Source organism: Ostrea edulis, chromosome 9 (genome assembly GCF_947568905.1).
Source record: "Ostrea edulis chromosome 9, xbOstEdul1.1, whole genome shotgun sequence".
NCBI classification, from domain to species: Eukaryota; Metazoa; Mollusca; class Bivalvia; order Ostreida; family Ostreidae; genus Ostrea; species Ostrea edulis.
This window is the reverse complement of record NC_079172.1, coordinates 19,157,467-19,179,235: the sequence shown is the minus strand read 5'-3', so window position 1 is coordinate 19,179,235 and position 21,769 is coordinate 19,157,467. Positions and strand designations below refer to the sequence as shown.

General features: G+C 35.5%; 1 protein-coding gene across 8 annotated transcripts in view; it reads left to right on the top strand.

Annotated features, from left to right (window-relative positions):
- Window positions 1-20,809, top strand: part of LOC125659806 (ubiquitin-like domain-containing CTD phosphatase 1) — a 38,815-nt gene extending 18,006 nt beyond the window's left edge. The window contains exons 8-11 of one of the 8 annotated variants that reach the window (XR_007364227.2): window positions 1,832-1,889; window positions 4,389-4,516; window positions 8,387-8,473; window positions 8,914-9,343. Coding sequence is in view for 5 of the 8 variants with exons in the window: in XM_048891587.2 (XP_048747544.2) it covers window positions 4,389-4,516; window positions 20,452-20,527 (204 nt within the window). In the remaining 3 variants the exon portion in view is untranslated. Of the gene's footprint in view, window positions 1-1,831; window positions 1,890-4,388; window positions 4,517-8,386; window positions 8,474-8,913; window positions 9,344-11,373; window positions 11,723-16,023; window positions 16,210-20,451 lie in introns of those variants that run through there. The other 7 variants (XR_007364224.2, XR_007364225.2, XM_056148772.1 and 4 more) reach the window with 7 other exon arrangements.
- The last annotated feature ends 960 nt before the right edge of the window (window positions 20,810-21,769 follow it).

Here is a 21,769-nt window from a genome sequence, read left to right as displayed (position 1 = left end):
TATGTGGGAGGAAACTGGAATACCCGGAGGAAACCCACGTGTCTGAACGGGCGACCACCATACCCCCTCACATACAACCACTGCCGATCACGGGTATCGAACTCGGGTCGCAGCAGTGTGAAGCGAGAGTGCTACCTCTGCGCTACTTGGACACCCTTAATTTGATTACAAAAAGATGTACACTTTGTGGTCAGTGTAAACATATCAAGCATGCCTTTAGTAATGGATTTTTGAGTTGTCTCGTTGTCTGTTTATTATGTATTTTAGTCACTATTGCATAAATTTATAAATTTTGTTTAGACATCATCATTTCTGGTTTGTCATCATTAAAATAAATAGAAGTGTTTTGCCTATGAAAATATACCCAAATTCTATGCAACTACAGAATTCAGAAAAGTTTTGTAAGAGAGGTTTTTTTAATGCTCCCCAAAAATCTTGGGGGGGGGGGGGGGGGGGGGGGGGGGGGGGCATATATGTCCTTCTGAACTCATATCTCCTAAACCTTTCATCAGAAATTCATATGATTGATCACAAATGTTTCTTGAGACAAGGACTTGTGGACCAAAGTCTTTCAAGGTCATTTTGGAAAGGTCAAGGTCACTCAGAACATATAGAAGTTCCTTATTTCAACAGTTTCCTTTAGTTCACCAGAGCTGAATGCTCAAGTGAGTTATTCTGATCACCGGTTGTCTGTCATCTGTCAGTCTGTCTGTAAACTTTTCACATTTTCATCTTCTTCTCCAGAATCACTGAGCAAATTTCAGTCAGACTTGGTATACATCATTCATGGGTAAAAGGGATTCAAGTTTGCTCAAATGAAAGACCATGCCCCCTTCAAAGGAGAGATAATCATGAAAAAGTAAAAATAGAATGGGGTCATTTAAAAATATTCTCAAGAACCATTGGGCCAGAAAAGTTCAAACTTAATACAGTGAAACTTCTCTAAACCGGCCAGCTGTCAGACCGAAAAAAAACGGCCGGTTTAGAGGGGTGGCTGGTATACCGAGAATTTAGCATTTAGAGACATTTCAGCTCAATATTTATTAGATATTTCATTGACATACCACAAACCATATAATATGGTGTTCAAGGACTATTATTTCACTATTGGAAATAAAACAAAATAATTTACTAACATGTTTATTTTCAATTTATAGCACTAAAACTAATTAAACATGAATAAACATTTTTACATTGACATGCATAAATAATGGAAAACATTCCGTTTAAATAAAACTGCATTTGATGTATGTATAGAAATTTGTAGACTGGCAGCATTTATGTAGAATTTCGGCTTATGTTTTAATAAACAAAACAAACACATAGCCATTTGATTGCTGCTATTAATACACAGAGTAGGTGCAGAGTAGGTACTGCTCACTTTGATATGGGGATCTATGATCAATTATCGGTGGAGATCAAACTAGTCCGCTTGTACCTACAGGTAATTATTACAAGAAATAGTCTTACTGCAATCATCTAATTTTAACTAAAAATTTATAACAGGATACATAAAGAAAACACAGAGGCCTATTATTGGAATTCCTCTTACCTATAAAAACTCTGTTTACGTCCATTGCTTATATCGTTAACAAATTTGTTTTGACGTTTTTGAAAAGTACAGTAGTAAATATATAATTTTAATTTTGATGTTTCTTAGGAATTTTAAGTCTATCGAAACCCCCCAAAAATCATTTATCTATTGAAAATTATCATTAACAGTCATGGGTTTGTTGTTTATTAACTACTGCTTATATCCATGGTACAGCAATATGGCGTATTGATTGTATTCATTCAATATGTGCAAATCTGTTTATAACATTTCTTACAGAAATTTGAAAGGGTCACTTGGATTAGCCAAGCACCAATTGACACCCTGGACAGCACAGGTAAACTATAGAACTTATAGAGGCCACTGGTGTTTTTCACACCTCCGGTTGATAATTCCCCACCTGGCTGGTAGGTCAGTCATTTTTCACACCTGGCCAGTCTTAATCACCCCTCTGGCCAAAATTTCCTAGTCTTCAAATAGTGGCCAGTATTATAAGGGTAAATTACACATGTTTGTTAACAACTGTACTTTGAAAAGTGGCCGATGTCCGGTTTTCAGGGGTGACCGGTTTTGTGAGACTTTCTTTGTAAGGAAATGTTAAGGTTTCTGCCGGGACTTTGAAAATCGGCCGATATTCAAGGAGAACCGGTTGTCTGAGGGGCCGGTTTGGAGAAGTTTCACTGTATATGAAAACTTCCTTACATAGTTCAGATTCAAGCTTGCTCAAATCATGGCCCCCGGGGGTAAGGTGGGGTCACAATAGGGATTAAAGTTTTGCATGTGCTATATAGGGAAAATCTTCTCATCAAGAACCACTGAGCCAGTAAAGTTGAAATTTACACGAAAACTTCCTGACACAGTGTGCAGATCCAACTTTCTTCAAATCATGGCTCCTGGGGATAGGGTGGGACTACAATAGGGATCAAAGTTTTACATTCAAGTATATAGGGAAAATCTTTAAAAATCTTCTCAAAAACCACTGGGCCAGAAAAGTTAATATTTAGCTTCCTGACATATAGCTGATCAAATTTTGTGCAATTCATGATCCCCTGGTTTTGACTATGGATTACTCCCTTTACCTGATGATGATACAGGGCTCACGATAGGTGTGACTGGTATACAGGGGATGCTTACTCCTCCTAGGCACCTGATCCCACTTCTGGTACATGTATGTCCAGAAGTCCATGTTTGCCCTGTGCTATTTTTTGTATTCTTTATATGAATTATGAGAATGATCACTAGTGTATTTATTATCTTCACCTTTTCATTGTCACAGTGTTAACATCTCCAACTGTCCCCCTTTGAAAAACACATGCTGCGTGGCCGTTTCCTCCTCTTCTAGTAATCTGCATTACATCCCTCTGCCACACACCAATAACGATGGCTCTAAATTTTGGCATTAAAACCAGAAAGACAGTAAATTAAATGAATGAAATCGTTTGATTGTTAGCTGAACAGGAATTAAGCATGCCTTAAAAAATTCACCAAATCATGTGACTTTGGTAGATTCTAAAGCACATAATTCACGGAACTGGAGAACTCGAAAATCACCCACATTGTATTAAAAAGTATAACTGGGCTGCTCAGTAGACATCGAGGATAATACAAGGAAGAGGGATTTGCACTCGGATTTTGATTTTGCATTGTATTTTCTTCCGTTTTTGTTGTTGTTGTTTTTTTTTTTATATTGTAGTTATTGTTAGCTTACTAGAACTGTAATCTTAAATGATAGTTTTGATCAAAATATGTCTGTCACTTTTAATTCTATATCTCCTAAGAAAAACCATGTGACCAATCACAACCAAACTTGGTGTAAAGCACCCTTATAAATGGATTTCACATTTGTTAAAATAAAGAGTTGATGTCCTCTTCCAAAAGGAGACAAAGGCACAGTAGCCTCACTTTAATAATGTTCATCTCTAGAACCATACTGGTACATGTTTAATTAATTAATAAACCATACTGGTACCTGTACAATTAATTAATAAACCACACTGGTACGTGTATAATTAATTAATAAACCATACTGGTACGTGTACAATTAATTAATAAACCATACTGGTACGTGTATAATTAATTAATAAACCATACTGGTACATGTACAATTAATTAATAAGCCATACTGGTACATGTACAATTAATTAATAAGCCATACTGGTACATGTACAATTAATTAATAAGCCATACTGGTGCATGTACAGTTAATTAATAAGCCATACTGGTACATGTACAATTAATTAATAAACCATACTGGTACGTGTACAATTAATTAATAAACCATACTGGTACATGTACAATTAATTAATATACCATACTGGTACATGTACAATTAATTAATAAACCATACTGGTACGTGTACAATTAATTAATAAACCATACTGGTACGTGTACAATTAATAAATATACAGGCCTCCTCATTTAATATAGATATGTTTGTCCAAACTATTACATATGGGAATTTATATATGATAATGGACCTCAGAAAGGGATTTAATGCTGAACAAGAATAATGAAAATTCTTTAATAATCTTCTTTGTAGAGCCATATGTTGAGTTTGTCAAGTTAGGAAGTAAGCAATCTCATGTAATGAAAATTCAAGTTTGTTCACCCATGGGAGCTTTAATTGGACTACATCACGGGTTTAAAGTTTTACATATGAATATAGATCTATAGGGGAAAAAATTCTGAATTATCTTTCTCGCAAGAATGACAAGGATACAATTCAGGCCATGATTCCTGAGACCAGGATGGGACCTTATTATTATTCTAAAGTTCTACGTAAGAAAATGGCAACTGCTCAGGTGAGCAATGTGGTTCATGAACCTCTTATTTATAGATACGAGCATTCAGGGAGGCACATTTCAACAGAGAAAAAGACAAAGAATTATTAAAGCTTTCAAAATATTTAAAGGATATTGCAGCACTAGATGACTTCACAAACCTTAACCATCGCCACTGGGAAAGGTGAGATTGAAGTTTCTTTTCTCTTAATCATCGCCACTGAGAAAGGTGAGATTGAAGTTTCTTTTCTCTTAACCATCGCCACTGGGAAAGGTGAGATTGAAGTTTCTTTTCTCTTAACCATCGCCACTGGGAAAGGTGAGATTGAAGTTTCTTTTCTCTTAACCATCGCCACTGGGAAAGGTGAGATCGAAGTTTCTTTTCTCGTAACCATCGCCACTGGGAAAGGTGAGATCGAAGTTTCTTTTCTCTTAACCATCGCCACTAGGAAAGGCGAGATTGAAGTTTCTTTTCTCTTAACCATCCCCACTGGGAAAGATGAGATTGAAGTTTCTTTTCTCTTAACCATCCCCACTGGGAAAGATGAGATTGAAGTTTCTTTTCTCTTAACCATCCCCACTGGGAAAGATGAGATTGAAGTTTCTTTTCTCTTAACCATCCCCACTGGGAAAGGTGAGATTGAAGTTTCTTTTCTCCCTTGTCAGGTATATGTGACAACACTTAAAAGTGCAGTGAATTGTCTGAACATTTCATGTTATCACAAGTTCACAAAAAGATATTTTGCACACCAAGTATCTTTTACGAATTACAAACTCCAGTTGGAGTAAAACTGTTAACTTAAAGTAGTCCTTTCATCGCTCTATATCACAATTAAATGTAAATAGGGAAACATGCTTCCGTTTCTCGATACCTGGTATTTTAACGATATCAGTTTGATTTTTACATGGCGATATGAATATCCAATATCGATTCCTTCCAGGGTGTTCTTATCAACTGTGGCTAAAATACGATATTTTATTGTGCACATTTGATTCTGTTGATTTTCAATTTCATAGGCCTAGTTCGAAGACCTATCAAATTGAATGTAAAAGTGCTCCATGATGTAATGTTAAATTAGAAAAGAAAAAGTAGTGCCATCTTGTTGTCAAGGGGGTGGGTGTATCCCCATACCAAGTTACATTTATACACTATAAAAGACATTTTTTCAGCTTGCTCAGCCAATCAAATTCGTGTTACAAGTAGGTGTAAAATTGAATTCTGTTTAAGTAAAAACAAGAAAGAAAAAGATAATCCAAGCTTTTAGAAAAAAATCATTAGGAAAAACAAATGATATTTTGGCGGATGAGGACGTGCCAATTGCCTTGTACAAGTCCGTGAGGCATTCAGTGTACATTGACTATTCATGTATGTAAAAGTTTTATAATGATTTGAGTTGATGCACATGTTCTCCAAAAGTAAGTAAGTAAGTAATTTTTATTTAAAGTCGGAACTATATACAGGCAACAATAAACATGAGCTAAGAGCTCTTTAGCCGACTATATAGCATTAAAAAAACACAAAGCACTAATGATATATAATTGCATGCATAGACATAAAAACAGAAATTTGAAATAAAACAGGACGCATACATGTATACAGACATCACAAGTCATGCATATATATACACAGGGACTAGCTATATTATATTAATATATGGAATTAGAATTATGGGGGCATCGGAAAGTTGGGAAAATTGATGAGAAGGGGGGGGGGGGGTTGAACCAATTCAGATTTCTACCAGCATCATATAATATTTTTTTCTTTTTATCATTAACCAGATGACAATATGAAATAAAACAAAGTTTGATTTTATGTGTTTTTAGGTCAAGCTCAGGTGAGCTTTTCAGATTGCCTTTTGTCAGTTGTCTGCCTATCTGTAAACATTTTACATTTTCAACTTCTTCTCTAGAACCACTGGTCCAATTTCAACCAAACTTGGCAAAGCATCCTTGGGTGAAGGGCTTTCAAGTTTGTACAATTGAAGAGCCATTTCCCTTTCAAAGGGGAGATAATCACAAAAGTGCAAAAATAGGGTGGGGTCATTTAAAAATCTTCTCAAGAACCGCTGAGCCAGAAGAACTGAAATTTACACGAAAGCTTTCTGACATAGTGCAGAATCAAGTTTGTTAAAACCATGACCCCCGGGGGTAGGTTGGGTCACAATGGGGGATCAAAGTTTTACATGCAAATATATAAGTAAAATCTTTGAAAATCTTTTTCTCAAGAACCACTGGGCCAGGAAAATACAAATTTACATGAAAGCTTCCTGACATAGTGCAAGTTTGTTAAAATCATGGCCCCTGGAGGTAGGGTGGGGCCACAATAGGGGATCAAAGTTTTACATACAAATATACATGCATAGGGAAAATCTTTAAAAAATCTTCTTCTCAAGATCCACTGGGCCAGAAAAGGTTACATTTACATGAAAACTTCAAGAGATAGTGCAGATTCAATTTTGTTAAAATCATGGTCCCTGGGGGTAGGTTGGGGCCAAAATAGTGGATAGAAGTTTTACGTAGGGAATATCTTTTAAAAATCTTCTCAAGAACCATTGGGCCAGGGAAGTTTACATTTACATGAAAACTTCCTGATATAGTGTAGATTCAAGTTTGTTAACATCACGGTCCATGAGAGTAGGGTGGGACCATTATAGGGGATCAAAGTTTTACATACAAATATATTGGAAAAATCTTTAAAAATCTTCTTCTGAAGAACCACTGGGCCAGAAAAGTTTATATTTACATGAAAGCTTCCTGACATAGTGCAGATTCAAGTTTGTAAAAACCATGGACTCCGGGTGTAGATTTGGGCCACAATAGGGAGCAAAGTTGTACATGTGAATATATATAGGGAAAATCTTTAAATATGGGCCAAGTTGAATCGGGTGAGTGATGTGGCCTATGGGCCTCTTTTTTCAGATTGAAGGGGTTGCGGTTCATTTTTTGGGGATTAAATAGGGGTAGGTTCTAACATAGAACTCCATGGGGAAAATTAAGATAAACTCAGTGGATCTTCAGAAATAAGAAGAAAATGACAGGACCCACAAACTAATGTCAACATTAAGGGACTCTAGTGACCTTGATCTCTGACCTTGAACATACATTGTAAAGATTGGTACACCTTAAGAACCAGAATTGACATGGGATCTACAGAATTGATGAGAGGATACATGTTCTTGACCGTAGTGAGTTTTGAGGAAATATCATAAATGACCCCTCAATTTTGAAGCCAACTTCTTTGTGAACAACTTGAAGATGTGCATTTTGCAAGGATTTTGATTCATAATATATATAGATGTCTTACTGACTGAAGTAGGTATAGAAACCCAAGAAATTCATAATAAAAGGAAAGTATTATATGCAAGAGCCTGTTCTGCAAATGATCAGTTTTTAAATCGAGGCAGGCTACTGACAAACAAGTTAATGTTACAGGGGTTTCAACAGTCTTTTAAAGTCGGCATTTTGGAAATTTTATGGTGGTTATAATGATCTAGTTTGCCCATATAACTTATCATTGGGTCAAATACTGTTTGACGTATTTTGTATCGATTGTTAGGCTGTTCTTGACACACTGATTTTGACTACAGATTATTCCGTTTACCAGATCAAGACATAGGGCTCATGGTGGGTGTGACCGTTCGACAGGGATGCTTATACTCCTCCTAGGCACCTGATCCCACCTCTGGTGTCTCCAGGGGTCTGTGTTTGTCCAACTCTTTATTTTGTGTTCCTTGTGGGAGTTATCAGATTGATCACTGTTTGTTATCTTCACCTTTTATTCATATAATTGTTACGGAAACCGTGTGGCACTTCTTGTAATATACTCCTGCAATAGTTTAATATCTCTACACCGATGTCATGTACTAAAGTCGATGTACTAAATAGTTACCAAGTTTTGTTCCGAAATTTTTCATTTGTTCTCAGGTGCCATATTTCATGATATCCATCCAATTCTATTCATCTTATTATTTATGCAAGGTATAATTTATATCTATCGATCACCTATGTTACACACAGATTCCAGTCGCAGCATTACACACAATTCACATTTCAGATAAATGGCGGTTAACACTGGCATGCCATGACGTCATGACAAACGAGCCTGACGTCAATAAAAAGCAAACATCAGCTATCGCTCTAGCAAACTTCCACCAGAGTTCGTTTGCTCACAAACCAAACTCTTCCACTTAGGCATTATGGGATAGCGATTTCTTAGGCCGCGTATACTGTGACGTCACTGTAGAATGACGAAAAAACATAACGTCAAACGGAAACAACTTTCAAAACAAGAACTTAAACATCAAGTTCATTACTTTACACAATAATTTGAACAGAGTCTCCCTACTTTTTAATGATCTTTTGATCATTTTATGTTTAAAATAAAATCCATACTTTTATATTAATGCTCTTAATATCAATATCTTCAAACTTTTAACTGCGAACTACTTCTTTAGTTTTATTTGCCTGCAAGATAATCGCGGACTCACAATATACAAATCTGTATATTGTGCTGCGTCACATAGGAGAGGTCTATTCGTAGGTGACGTAATGAGGCCTCGACGGGGAGTTTAATCGCTCTAGTTGGATCACGCACTTGTAACCGATTTCCGGTTACGGAAATAGCCGAGTAGTTATGATTGCTGTTGTTCATCAATTTTGGTTTTCGGCTTGTTCTTTCACATACCCTTGAGGATTAGTTACAGAACAGCTATTTCAGCCTATTAAAGCTGTATGGTCCGAATTACAATATTTTTTCCCATCTCGTAAAAACGCTATTAAATCATCGCACGTATATAGTTATGAGGCTGTATGACATATCATACATTATTTCACATGTTTTAACCCAAATTATTGGATTTTAAATCGATGTTTACATATAACCGCGTCACTCTGCCATTTCAAGTGACAGTCACGTGACCAGTTCAACGGTGGCCTTATCTGTGTAAAGCTGTGTATTTTGTTACAACAGTACCGTACCATAAGTTTAATAGAAATAAAAATATAAAATACCTCTTAGTAATCCGTTGTTTTATGCTCTTTCAGCCTTAAAACTAGACAGAACTTTGCGTATGAGTTAATACATCACGTTGGGATTCCCCTGACGCGCGTGGGTCTATTTATAGATGTCTATTATGTAAAACTTATACGGTACCAATTTTGATGCACCAGATGCGCATTTCGACAAATAATGTCTCTTCAGTGATGCTCAACCGAAATGTTTGAAATCCGAAATAACTATGAAGTTTTAGATTATGGGATGATTTATATATGTACCACACTATATTTACTTTCTAAATAATATTCTCACTGTTTTCTTTTACATGCAGATGTTTTCAAGCATGTAATTAAGGGAAAGTTGATAACTTTATAAAGTAATTAATCTGCTTTAAAGTAATTATGTACAAAAATAATACATGAACATCGGGTCATACAGCTTTAACTATTTATAACTGCATAGAGAAAGCCGATACATTATAGCAAGTAATTAATAATTAGTACATTGGATGAAATTATTGATCAAGGCCTGAATGAGTGAAGGATGGATATGTTACATGCACATAAATATTTGCATGGATGGAAATAGTTAACATGCAATGTTTGGAATTGATAAATTGTGTTAACTAGTAGCATAAAAGCACGTCAATTTGTTTATTAAAAATAATACATTGTTACAAATCCTGTCTTGTCTCATCCTTCACCCAGGGGACAGATTTGGAAAGATCTATGAGTAGAGTTTAATAAAAACTCAACATAATACTGAGCTTATGTAAAAGATTTTGCATAAATTCTATTACTTTTTATTGTTACATTAAAAAATTCGAATTCTGCTAGATTCAAACCACAGATTTATAGGTTAACCCATACATCGAATAAACTATCCTGAAAAGATATGAAAATTTAAAAGACCAGGTAATATTTTGTTGACCTTCCTTTATTCATATGATACAAAACAAAATATGTCACGGCAAGTACCTTAAGTAAAGTTCTACAACTCCTGACATTATTGCCACGTTTGCTAATCAATGTCACAAACATCTTACAATAAAATCACCCTATGTAGCCTTCTCACAGGTGTACTATGTACACTTTATGGTACTCTTGTTGATTGTTGCTGCAATCCAATTCAAATCAACTCTTACAAACATGAAGCTTGTATTGATTGGCACTTGTCATTATAATCATATATATATATAAAAATCATCCAAGATAGACATATTAGTAGATTTGAATTGATATAAAAATTATAAATAAAATGTGCGGGAAAACTGTTTTCCTCCATCCGATAAATACTAATCAACCCCATGTAATTTAGAATAAGAGCCAACTACATGTATCATTGTTATCAATTCCAGTTTCCCCACAGGTCATCCTAAGTGTTAGGCTGGCTGTTCATGGCACACTTATTTTGACAACGGATAACTCCGTTTACCTGATTAAGATATAGGGCTCACGGCAGGTGTGACCGGTCGACAGGGGATGCTTACTCCTCCTAGGCACCTGATCCCACCTCTGGTATATCCAGGGGTCCGCGTTTGTCCAACTCTTTATTTTGTATTGCTTATAGGAGTTATGAGATGGATCACTGTTTGTTATCTTCATCTTCCATGGAAAAGGTGTGAAACTGGGATACACCTAGGTGCCTAGCTACTGTTGCATGCTACAGAAAATTGTTATCAAAATACTATAGGTGCTAGATCTTTAGGACTGTGTATTCTACCTGTACAGCATAGCATATTTAAAAGATACCAGTTCACAGAATTTTTTTTTTATCAAAATACTAGCAGCTAGACCTTTAGGACTGTGTACACCATAGCATACTTGGAAGAAACCACATAAAAAAAAATTGATACACTAGGTGAAAAGCCTTTGTATACAGTAATTCTTCTCATTTGAAAGAATACGACTTGGACTTCTTCCTTTTCGTTTTCAGAACAGTTTAACTGGGATATTTTCCGGACGTCAAATAGGTGGTGACATTTTCTAGGGTTCAAGGGTTCAAAGTAGAATGAAAAGTATGCATAACAAGTTCGTGTTTTGCAGATGGAAGCCATGACATAATCGAAAATTACAGCACAACATGGTGGATTAGAAAGGTGTAATCAGGAAGTTTTGTACAGAAGTGTAAAAATCAGATATTAAACCTGGCAGATGTGAAATAAATGTGCGATACATGTAAATGGAAAGATGATTAGGTGTTTTCCGCCCTTTGAGAGGGATTACATGTGGTAACACTGTCATACAAAAAATAGCTACTTTAATCAGCTTAATCGTGTAATAATTCAGAATACATGTGCTCAGTAGATACTTATCTCAAGTTTTCATGCTTTATTTTTGCTCTTTCTCTGTTAACACAACATAGAGAACATATTAAACAAGCATCGAAAAACAATATTCACGCATGCACAAGTAATTCATGTAAATATATATCACAATCTTGATAATGAATAAATACAATAATAGACTATATATACATTTAACCCGGAGGGTTTACTCTCTCGGTAATAAATTGTTTCTACATGAATTTACACAATTTTAAAAGTACTTTTTCATTTTTGGTTGCAAGTAGATTATGAAATTTTATAACATTAGGTGTAGTATGAAATATTTCTGGTATATAATGTTGCCTAATATCATTCAAAGCAGGACAAATAAGAATATAATGCATCTCATCTCCAAAATCGGAACTGCAAATATTACATTTTCTTTGATTTCGATCTCTATCTAGCCACTTTCCTGTTTCTATGGGCAATTTATGATTTGTGGTTCTAAACCTGGTTAATGTACGTTGTTTATGGATTGGAATATTTGACAATATATATTCTTGACATTTAAAAGTAAGATTTGTAAAACGTCTGTAAGTTATGCCTTTAGAAAGATACGTTACATTTAGATACCCAGTCTTGAATAAACTGATCTTTCAACCTTATTTTAACATGACAGATAATCCAGTTAGTATTCATGTTGTCAACATTACACAATACATTAGACATTCCACAGTCATCTAATATTTTCTTTGAATTCAAAAACCATTTTGGTTGACGTCCCTTGTGAAATATATGTACAAGAAATTTTTATAACATATAACAATATTTTTCATTTTCCCATGCATCATACGACAATAAAAACTAACAATTCTTGATTTTATATGTAAATATAATGGTGGTCGACCTGGCTCACCATAAATCATAATTTGGAGTGGATGATTTGACATGTAATGATAATTTACAAAACTTTAAGTGTATCTTTTCAATAATTGCATTGTTTCCAAAACCCCATATATCACATCCATTTAGAAGGATAGGAACAACAATTTTGTCGAATAAATGTAAATGATCTTCTATTGAAAGATTAAGACCACGACCTAATACATTGCCTTAATGAGCCATTAAGGCAATGTATTAGGTCGTGGTCTTATTCGACACATATTTTTTTTTCATTTCTATAAAGGAGCCAGTTCTTGAAAAAAAATACACCCAAATATTTAAAGTGGTTCACAATTTCAACGTTCCTTCCTTCAAAATAAAAGTTTTCATTAACATAGCAACCGCTTGAAAAAATCATGATTTTAGTTTTATCAATGTTTACTTGAAGTTTCCAGGTATAACAATATTATAATAGTAAAAAAGTATCAAGATATGTTTGTAATTCATTTTTTGATTCAGCAACAAGTACCGTGTCGTCTGCATACAATATTACAAGTATTTTGGTATATAAGTTCAATTCGTTTTCCATTTCATTGGTAATGTATGGAAGCCCATTGACGTCATTTGAAGAAAGGAATTCTTCTAAATCTCTGGTAATGGCAGTCACCTAGGTGCACATTTTTAATAGCTAGAACCGGTCGAAGCTGAAAGTAAACTTCCGACATGAATTATGAAGAACTGCTTTGAGATTCGGTGAGGACGTCAGTCCATATATTCAGTGGAGCCAAATCTCAGCCAAGATTAAGTAGATACGAATTGACATACCGTAGTTTTGTGTGTAACAAACTTGCTGTCTGAGGTACCGTTTCATATGGTCTTTTGGTGGCTGGAAACGTGCAGTACAGTGTATTATTTACACCATTCATTATGCAGCATACATTAAGTGTGTTTAGGTTTGACTTTCACAACATACAGTGGAAACGAAATTACAATATTTTAAATTCAATATATAACAAGTATTTGCAAAGAAAATAAATGGACTTAAAAATAATTAAACTGCATGATTGTAAAAGCAAACTGTTGTATTGTTTGTATGAATCAGACGAGCACATGGTAACAACACAGCACACTACTTTTTATTGCAGACAGACAGTATTCCTATGAACATGATAAATTTCCGGACATAACATTTTATCCCCTCTCAAGATTGTGAGGTACAAACATTTGTGAATTAATAAACTTTCAAACTTTATACTGGCCAAAAATGTCAAAAGTAAAGTGTCACTAATTGAGTTCACTGCATATAAGTATATATTTTCAAACACATATCACTAAGAAGGTACAGAGTACAATGTATGACTAGAAATTAAAATAAAATAGCGAAGTTGTATAGGGGATTATCATACCCCTAAACACAATAAAACCATATGTTCATGCACATCAGCTAATGAGAACTAGGATATACAAAATCTTCCAAGATTTTTGGCTTTCAAATACAAACTGGGTATCGTTTCTCCTGTGCAACAGTCGTAGCTTTTTGTGGTGTACGCACAACTTTAGGCGTTCTGGTATGCGCAACACCGGATTTACATGTAACAAGTTATGATGATTTGTACTCTGGTACACCTGTCTCCCGATCGTCATTACCCACTTAAGTACCACTTGAATTACTAGACTCACATCAGTACCACTTTAATTACTCGACGCACTTAAGTACCACTTTAATTACTCGACTCACTTAAGTACCACTTTAATTACTCGACTGAGTTGACTGGAATTTCAATACTTCACGTCATCATTGGAAGTTGCGATTCCACGATCTGGTCTGCATATCTCCTCCATTGAGACATCGGATCGCCTTGTACACAGTACGACACTGGTCCAGTTATTTGCGCGATTGTTTCAGGAATCCATTTGTACTTCAGCGATAATTTCTCATCATTACCGATTGTCCGGGTACAAATTCTCTATTATGTGTACTTCTCTGTGCACACATCTCCTGTTGATTCTGTTTAACATGCGACTCGACAGTTGATCTCATCAGCTGCATTTTCGTTCTCAATTCTCTCCCTATCATTTGTTTGGCTGGAGTTTCGTTTGTCGTACAATGTGGAGTATTCCTGTAAGCTAACAAAATGTTTGCCATTTTTTTCTTTATGCTGCCTAAGTTATTTCTGCTGCACTTCATGGATTCTTTGAATGTTCGTACAAACGTTCTGCAAATCTGTTGCTGGATGGGAGGTATGGCGAAGTCTTGATGTGCTTGATTCCATTGGCATTCGCAAAATCTTCGAACTCCTTAGATGTGAATTGTTGCCCATTGTCGCTCACAAACGTTGCTGGAAGTTCTTTTCTTGATAAAACTGTTCTCAGAATGTCAATATTGCGCGCTGATGTGGTAGTACTCATTGTGATCACCTGGCCACTTAGAATGTGCAGCAAAATTATTCAACAGTATTCTGATTCTGTTGGCATCTATAACACTTCTTGGCCACATGTCCCGATTTATTCCTGGCCACCAACAATAATTTCTGGCCAGAGTCTTCATTTTAACGACACCAAGATGTCCTTCATGTATTTGAGATAACACTTGATCTCTGAGTTTTGTAGGTATGATCACTCTCACACCCCACATCACACAACCATGATATATTGACAGTTTATTTCGACATGAATAGAATGGTGCTCTTTGTCGAGGTCCTATCACTTTTCACACATGACATAACACGTCATAGATTTGCCTCATTCCGGGTTTCCTGTCGCATACTTCTACTGGTTACTGGTAGACATTCAATCTGCCCAAGGTGAAATGCCTCAACCAAGTCAATGGATAAGTCAGACTCTGTACTTTCCAAAGGTAATCGCGACATTGAATCTGCATTAGCATGTTTGTACGTTTTCCTGAATCCGATCTCAGCTGTACGCAGGCAAGAATAGTGAATAACGCTGTAATCTTGAAGTAGTTACTGGTATACCTTTCTGCGGATTGAAGATATGTATCAATGGGTGGTGATCCGTAATTAACTTTCTCTACTGGTGCAAGAGTACGAGAGGCAAATCTGATTAGCTTCTTGGTTCCATCTGGTAACTCTTGCGAAATCACTGCACTGAGTCCATATGGTGATGCATCACATGCTAACGAAATGGGTAGATATGGACTGTAGTGTGTCAACACCAAATCTGGAGCAACCAAATCCTTGAACTTGTTGAAAGACTCCTCACAGGCTTCAGTCCATTCCCATCGACAGTCCTTCTGCAACACCTTATGTAAGGGTCCAAGTATAGTTGCCAAATCAGGTAAGAATTTCCCATAGTAACTCAACCAATCTTAGAAAAGATCTCAGCAATGGCACATTCCAGGGTGACGGTACCTTAACAATAGTGTCGATCTTCTCTGGTGTCTTGTGTAGACCATGTCTATCAATGATCTGTCCACATAATATGATGTTCTCTTTGAAGAATTCACACTTCTTTAAGTTCGCACGGAAACCGTATTCACTAAGTCTTTGCAATACCCTTTCTAAGTTTTGTAGATGTTCTTTTTCAGTTTTTCCTGTGATCACCATGTCGTCCAGGATACATTGCGTTCCAGGAACCCATGCAGAACCTGCTCATTTGTTCGTTGTCAGATTGCTGATGCAATTCCGAAAGCCATTCGTTTATAGCTATATAATCCTCAGTGCGCGTTGATGGTTAATAGCTCTTTGCATCCTTCATCCATTAGAAGTTGTAGGTATGATTGCTTCAAGTCTATCTTAGAGAAATGCGATCCTCTATTCTTGTTGGCGAATATGTCGTCAATCTCTGGTAGTGGGTACTTTTCGACATTAAGTACTGGGTTCAATGTCACTTTGAAGTCGCCGCAGATTCTTACACTTCCGTTGTTTGTTCAATGTGAGTACAGTTGGGGTTGCCTACTTACTGTGTTGAACTTTCGTACGAGTTCCTTCTACTTCTAACTTATCGAGTTCTTCTTCAACTTCGAATGCCTGTTCCTGGTAGTTGCATGTATGTGAAGTTTGTTCACTGCCCCAGTCTCTGACTTGTTCCTCGACTGTACTTCTGTAGCGTCCTTAGCCGTTGATTCCATCGCAAGACTGATTTCTACTGTTTTTGCGAAAGACAAGTCTTTTTCTGATAGTAAGCGCTTTTGGATGTGTGCATGTCTCATGCCACACACTAATCTGTCTCTTAGATTCTCATTGAGCGAGTTGTTGAAATCACAATGAATTGCAGGATTCTTTAATTGAGCTGTATACTCAGCTATTGTCTCCCTGGCTTATCGAAACGGAAACGCTCTGTTGTGCTAAGTAGAGTTACAAGTTCTTTATAGGATTTTGCTGCAGGTTTGTCAGGAAAAGTTAGGTCACGCAACAATGTTTCCACCGATAAGTCATAGTAATGATGGTACCTTCTTTCCTGTATCTATTTCGTTGACATCGAAATACTGTTCAAATCGTTCGACGTAGCTTTCCCATGGTTCAATTGTCTCATCGAAGGGATCGATTTTTCCAATTAATCCTAATGCCGCCATCTTTGCGAATTATCACCACAGATCCGAGAACGAGTGAAACACCAGACAAGAAACGAACGTTTTATGCATGTAAATGTTTTTACCTCGTGGCCAATTTGTTGTATTCTTTGTATGAATTAGATGAGCACATGGTAACAACACAACTTCAAATATGGGGTATTTCCAATTTTTAAGAAAGTCGACCGGTCCTATAGTGCGAAACTGTCCCTGCTACCTTTATTGCAGACAGACAGTATCCATACTTAGTTAACAGTGATAACGAGACCAACCAATAAACATAATGAATTTCCGGACATAACACAAACGGCATTTATTGTCTGTTAGAATGGTTTTAGGTACAGTAATGCGTTACAATTGTAATCTAATTGAATGATAACACTTTAAAAGGGAAATACAATACATGTTAATTAGAAAGATGTAGCTCAGTCTCTTGAATTGTTCCTATCTTGATGACATTTTTCTAACCAGTGATGCAGAAAATTGACCTAAAGATGTATTTGACAGGTTTCTGTTTCAAAATGTTACTAACCTAATGATAAGTCTTGCGAACTGAGATTGAATATTGGAGAGAAGCTATGATTTTTATTGAAGAAATTAATGTTGTTATTTTTTAATTAAATCAATTTGAAAATTTAAAAGACTGGTTTGCTTCATTATATATAGTTTTTAGTCTATTTTTAATACTTTCAGGTCTTTAAATGTCATGTTTGAATAAGATAAAGAGTGTAGGTTTTGGTTGTTTTTTTGTTTTTTTTTACAAACTGCCAGAGCATGTTTGTGTTAATTAAGAATAAAAATAGACCAAACATTGATCAGATTACATTTTGATAATTTAATTCTTTTTTTAACATAATAGTGATTGTGTTGATGTTGTCAAATTTATGGCAATGAATACTAATTACATGTAATATGGTCTGAATTTTCCTGTATTACATGCGGACTAATCTTCTCTCAGAAGTAGGAAGGTATCTGACTGTCCTTCCATCCACAGCGCATGCGTTTATTTCCTGTTTTGCATTTAATCTCCGATTTTTACACACCTATCCAAAATTATTCAGATTATCTTACTAATCCCTTCTAATTATTTTCTGTAGCAACTGATGCATGGAGTTATCTTTACTCATTTTCATCTAAGTCCTTCTTATTCAAAACCATTTTGGGTTAATTAATATGTGATGGCTTTACATAACCCTCCTTTGAGAATACGTTAGAGTCACATGATATACTTTTTATGCCCCTGTAATCGGAGATTCATTCAGTCATGTTGATTTTCGTCCATCAGTCTGTCTGTCCTTAAAAACTTAAACCTTGTCCATAACTTCTGAATGTCTGGTGATAGGCCTTTCATAATTCACTTGTTTATTCCTTGTGACACCACCTTTATTAACGTAACAAATTCGTTCACCTCACGACCTTGACCTTGGAGTTTGATCTGCTTTTGAAAAACTTGCCCTAACTTTAGAATTATCATCATGGTTAGTGATAAGGCTTTTATATTTCATTTCACATGTGTATTCCTAATATGACAAGACCTTTATTTGGGTACCATAATTGTTTTGCTGTCATATGGGGGCATCAGCGTTTCTCAAACACATCTTCTTTTTCTAAAGTCTTCCAAGTGATTAAAGGGACCGATTCACGATTTCCCCCCAAATTTTGTTTTTCACTTTTAATGATCAAAATCTAATGTGTTTAAAAGGGTTTCACAAAAAATTAGGTTAAACATTATCATGCAATCTCATTTTAGAGAATACATATATTATTTAAGATTGCGGTATGTTATTGTTAACGAAGTTTTCAAAAGAAATGGAAATCGATCTAAGTTTATTATATCTATGACATTTTAAGTATCCTTTGGGTAAAATGTATCATCTAAAAGCTTAAATTTGTGACTGCAAAATTAAGATGCTTTAAATTACAAAATTATCATTTCACTGGTTTGTTTGTAAACAAAAAGACTCGAGTCTTTTATTTTTATTTTTACATAACACAGATTTAAGGCTTGCTGTTATTCTTGCATTCAGAAGACGAAAATTTTGGCTGTCAACGTAAATGAGATATTTTTAGCCAGGGTGGGGTCACCATAGATTGGTTGATTGTTTTTTCGCCTCGTCGATAATTTTAGATCCCGATCTAGTTAATGTAAAGAACTCTTAAGTTCCAAAGAAAGAAATTAAATAGAAATTATATTTATATAATACTTATAAATATACCTCTCAACTGATTCGATACGCAAGAGCTTGTTCTGTGTATAGTCAGATTTTAAATCGAGGCAAGCTACTGACAAACAAGTTGATGGTACAGGAGTTTCAACAGTCGATTGAAGTCAGCATTTCGCAAATTCTATGGTCGTAATAACGATCTAGTTCGTCAATACAACCTATCATTGAGTCAAATGCTATCTGACGTGTTTCATACCGATTGTTAGGCCGTTCTTGGCACACTGGTTTTGACTACGGATAACTCCGTTTACATGATCAGGATATAGGGCTCACGGCGGGTGTGACCGGTCGACAGAGAATGCTTACTCCTCCTAGGCACCTGATCCCAACTCTGGTGTGTCCAGGGGTCCGTGTTAGTTCAACTAGCTATTTTGTATTGCTTATAGGAGTTATGAGATTGATCACTGTTCGTTATCTTCACCTTTCATTATTGATCTGGAAGTTATTCAAGCTTAACAGCTGAAAGGTTTTCGCCATATTTGGTATTTTTATTTCAACGTTGTTAACGGGAAATAGTCCAAGAAGGACAAACTCTAAACTCATACGATAAACCATCTTATAATATGTAAATAGAAGATAAAAAATAAACCAAAAAACATTTTTTTTCAACATTATCAACAAAGCCGCAAAATAAGTGGGCACATAATTATGAAACCATAGCACATAATTTTGGAACCACATCATATGATTATAAAGCAACAGCATATAGTCATGAAACCACAGCAAATAATTATAAAACTACATCATTTAATCAAATCACACCATATAAGAGAGTTATATTGTTCCATGCAATTTTATGATGCGTTGGTTATTGTAACGTATTTGGATCTACTGCTTCGTTATGTAATTCTGTGGTTCAGGTCAATCACGGCGATTCTTGGTTGATTCTAGTAACATTTTAGAATTTTAATCTTGCAAGAGAGGTGTGCTGTCTCTCAATATTCTTTTTCACTTGTTTGATTTTTATCAAAGGTAGGTCTGTGATATAACTTTGAATGATATATTAAGGATTTAAGTATTGTTTGGATGGTTCCTACATGAAGTAAAATTATAGTAATACATGTAACGGTGATTCCGTGGAAGCTTTTATTCAATGAAGTACTCTGTCATTCTTTTAAAAAACCCACACATTTCGTAGAAAAACGTTTTAAATTTGGGGCAGTTCAATTTAGAATTGATTTAGATGAGTAATGTTTACCGGTAACTTAATTTTTCACAGATACAGACCAAAACGGAAGCATGAAAACGTAGAAAGACTGGAGAGGAAACCAGACGAAAAGTCAGGTGATACATGAAAACCACCACAGTGTCAGCCTGTATGACCAAAAAAACCTGCCTGGACAAACCAGAAGCATGTGATCTAAAGAAGTCGGACTTTGTGGTTTCAATGTCCGTTACATGTGAATTTAAAACATATGAGGAAATCGGACACCGTGTCCCACCTCACTCATCTATTAGATTGTATAGCTATTTTTATGTTGATGCCAAGTTACTGTTGGATGATAAAATTAAATTTCTGTAATTCTATACTCCGTTTGATATTGTATATTTGATATTAAAGAATTAGATTCACAATATAATGACTCCGTTAAGTATTTAGACATTGTCAAGAGCGATTGAAACGTGTGTTGCACTGAAAGGCAGCGAAATTTCGCATGGGTTTGAAACCCTAAAATTCTACCCAATACAAAAAAGTGGCGCCTAATGCATAGCATGAGATTTACGTATTAAACCACGAATATCACAATCAATCGATCTTCGATATTGACACGCCCAACTTTGTAAACACACGAAGTTTTTAACGTGTTTCGTGTAACTTTCATAACTATATTCTATCACAACCCAAAGATCGTGTTTGTTGGTGTTTATGTATGCTTGTACCTTGACGCATTGAAAATAATCTAGAGAACTACGGCAGAAAATATATCTTCTATGGAACATCATTGCTGCCTTATGTGGGTGTGTTTCGTGATAAGGTGGTGTGCATTACTGCCTTATGTGGGTGTGTTTCGTGATAAGGTGGTGTGGGTTTTTTTATTATATGCTACAGTTCTTTCATAATAGGTGGTGTTTTATATATATATATATATATATTATATGCTATAGTTCTTTCATAATAGATGGTTGGTTTTTTAATATTATATGCTGCAGTTCTTTCATAATAGGTGGTGGGTTTTTTAATATTATATGCTGTAGTTCTTCCATAATAGGTAGTGGGTTTTTTAATATTGTATGCTGCAGTTCTTTGATAATAGGTGGTGGGGTTTTTAATATTATATGCTGCAGTTCTTTCACGATAAAGTGGTGGGAAATATAAACCCTATGTCAGACTGTGTTCATTCCATTCTTTTCCCAGAGGCTCGCTAACACCTGTGCCACTTATGCCGAGTCTAAAATGCCTTTCGAGTTTGATTTGAAAATAAATTTAATCTACGAATACATTGATCAATTTTAACAATCTCTTTTAATTACTTTCATCATCACTTAGATATTATCGGCATTCGGCAAAATAAGGTCATCGATATGCGAGGGGTTCC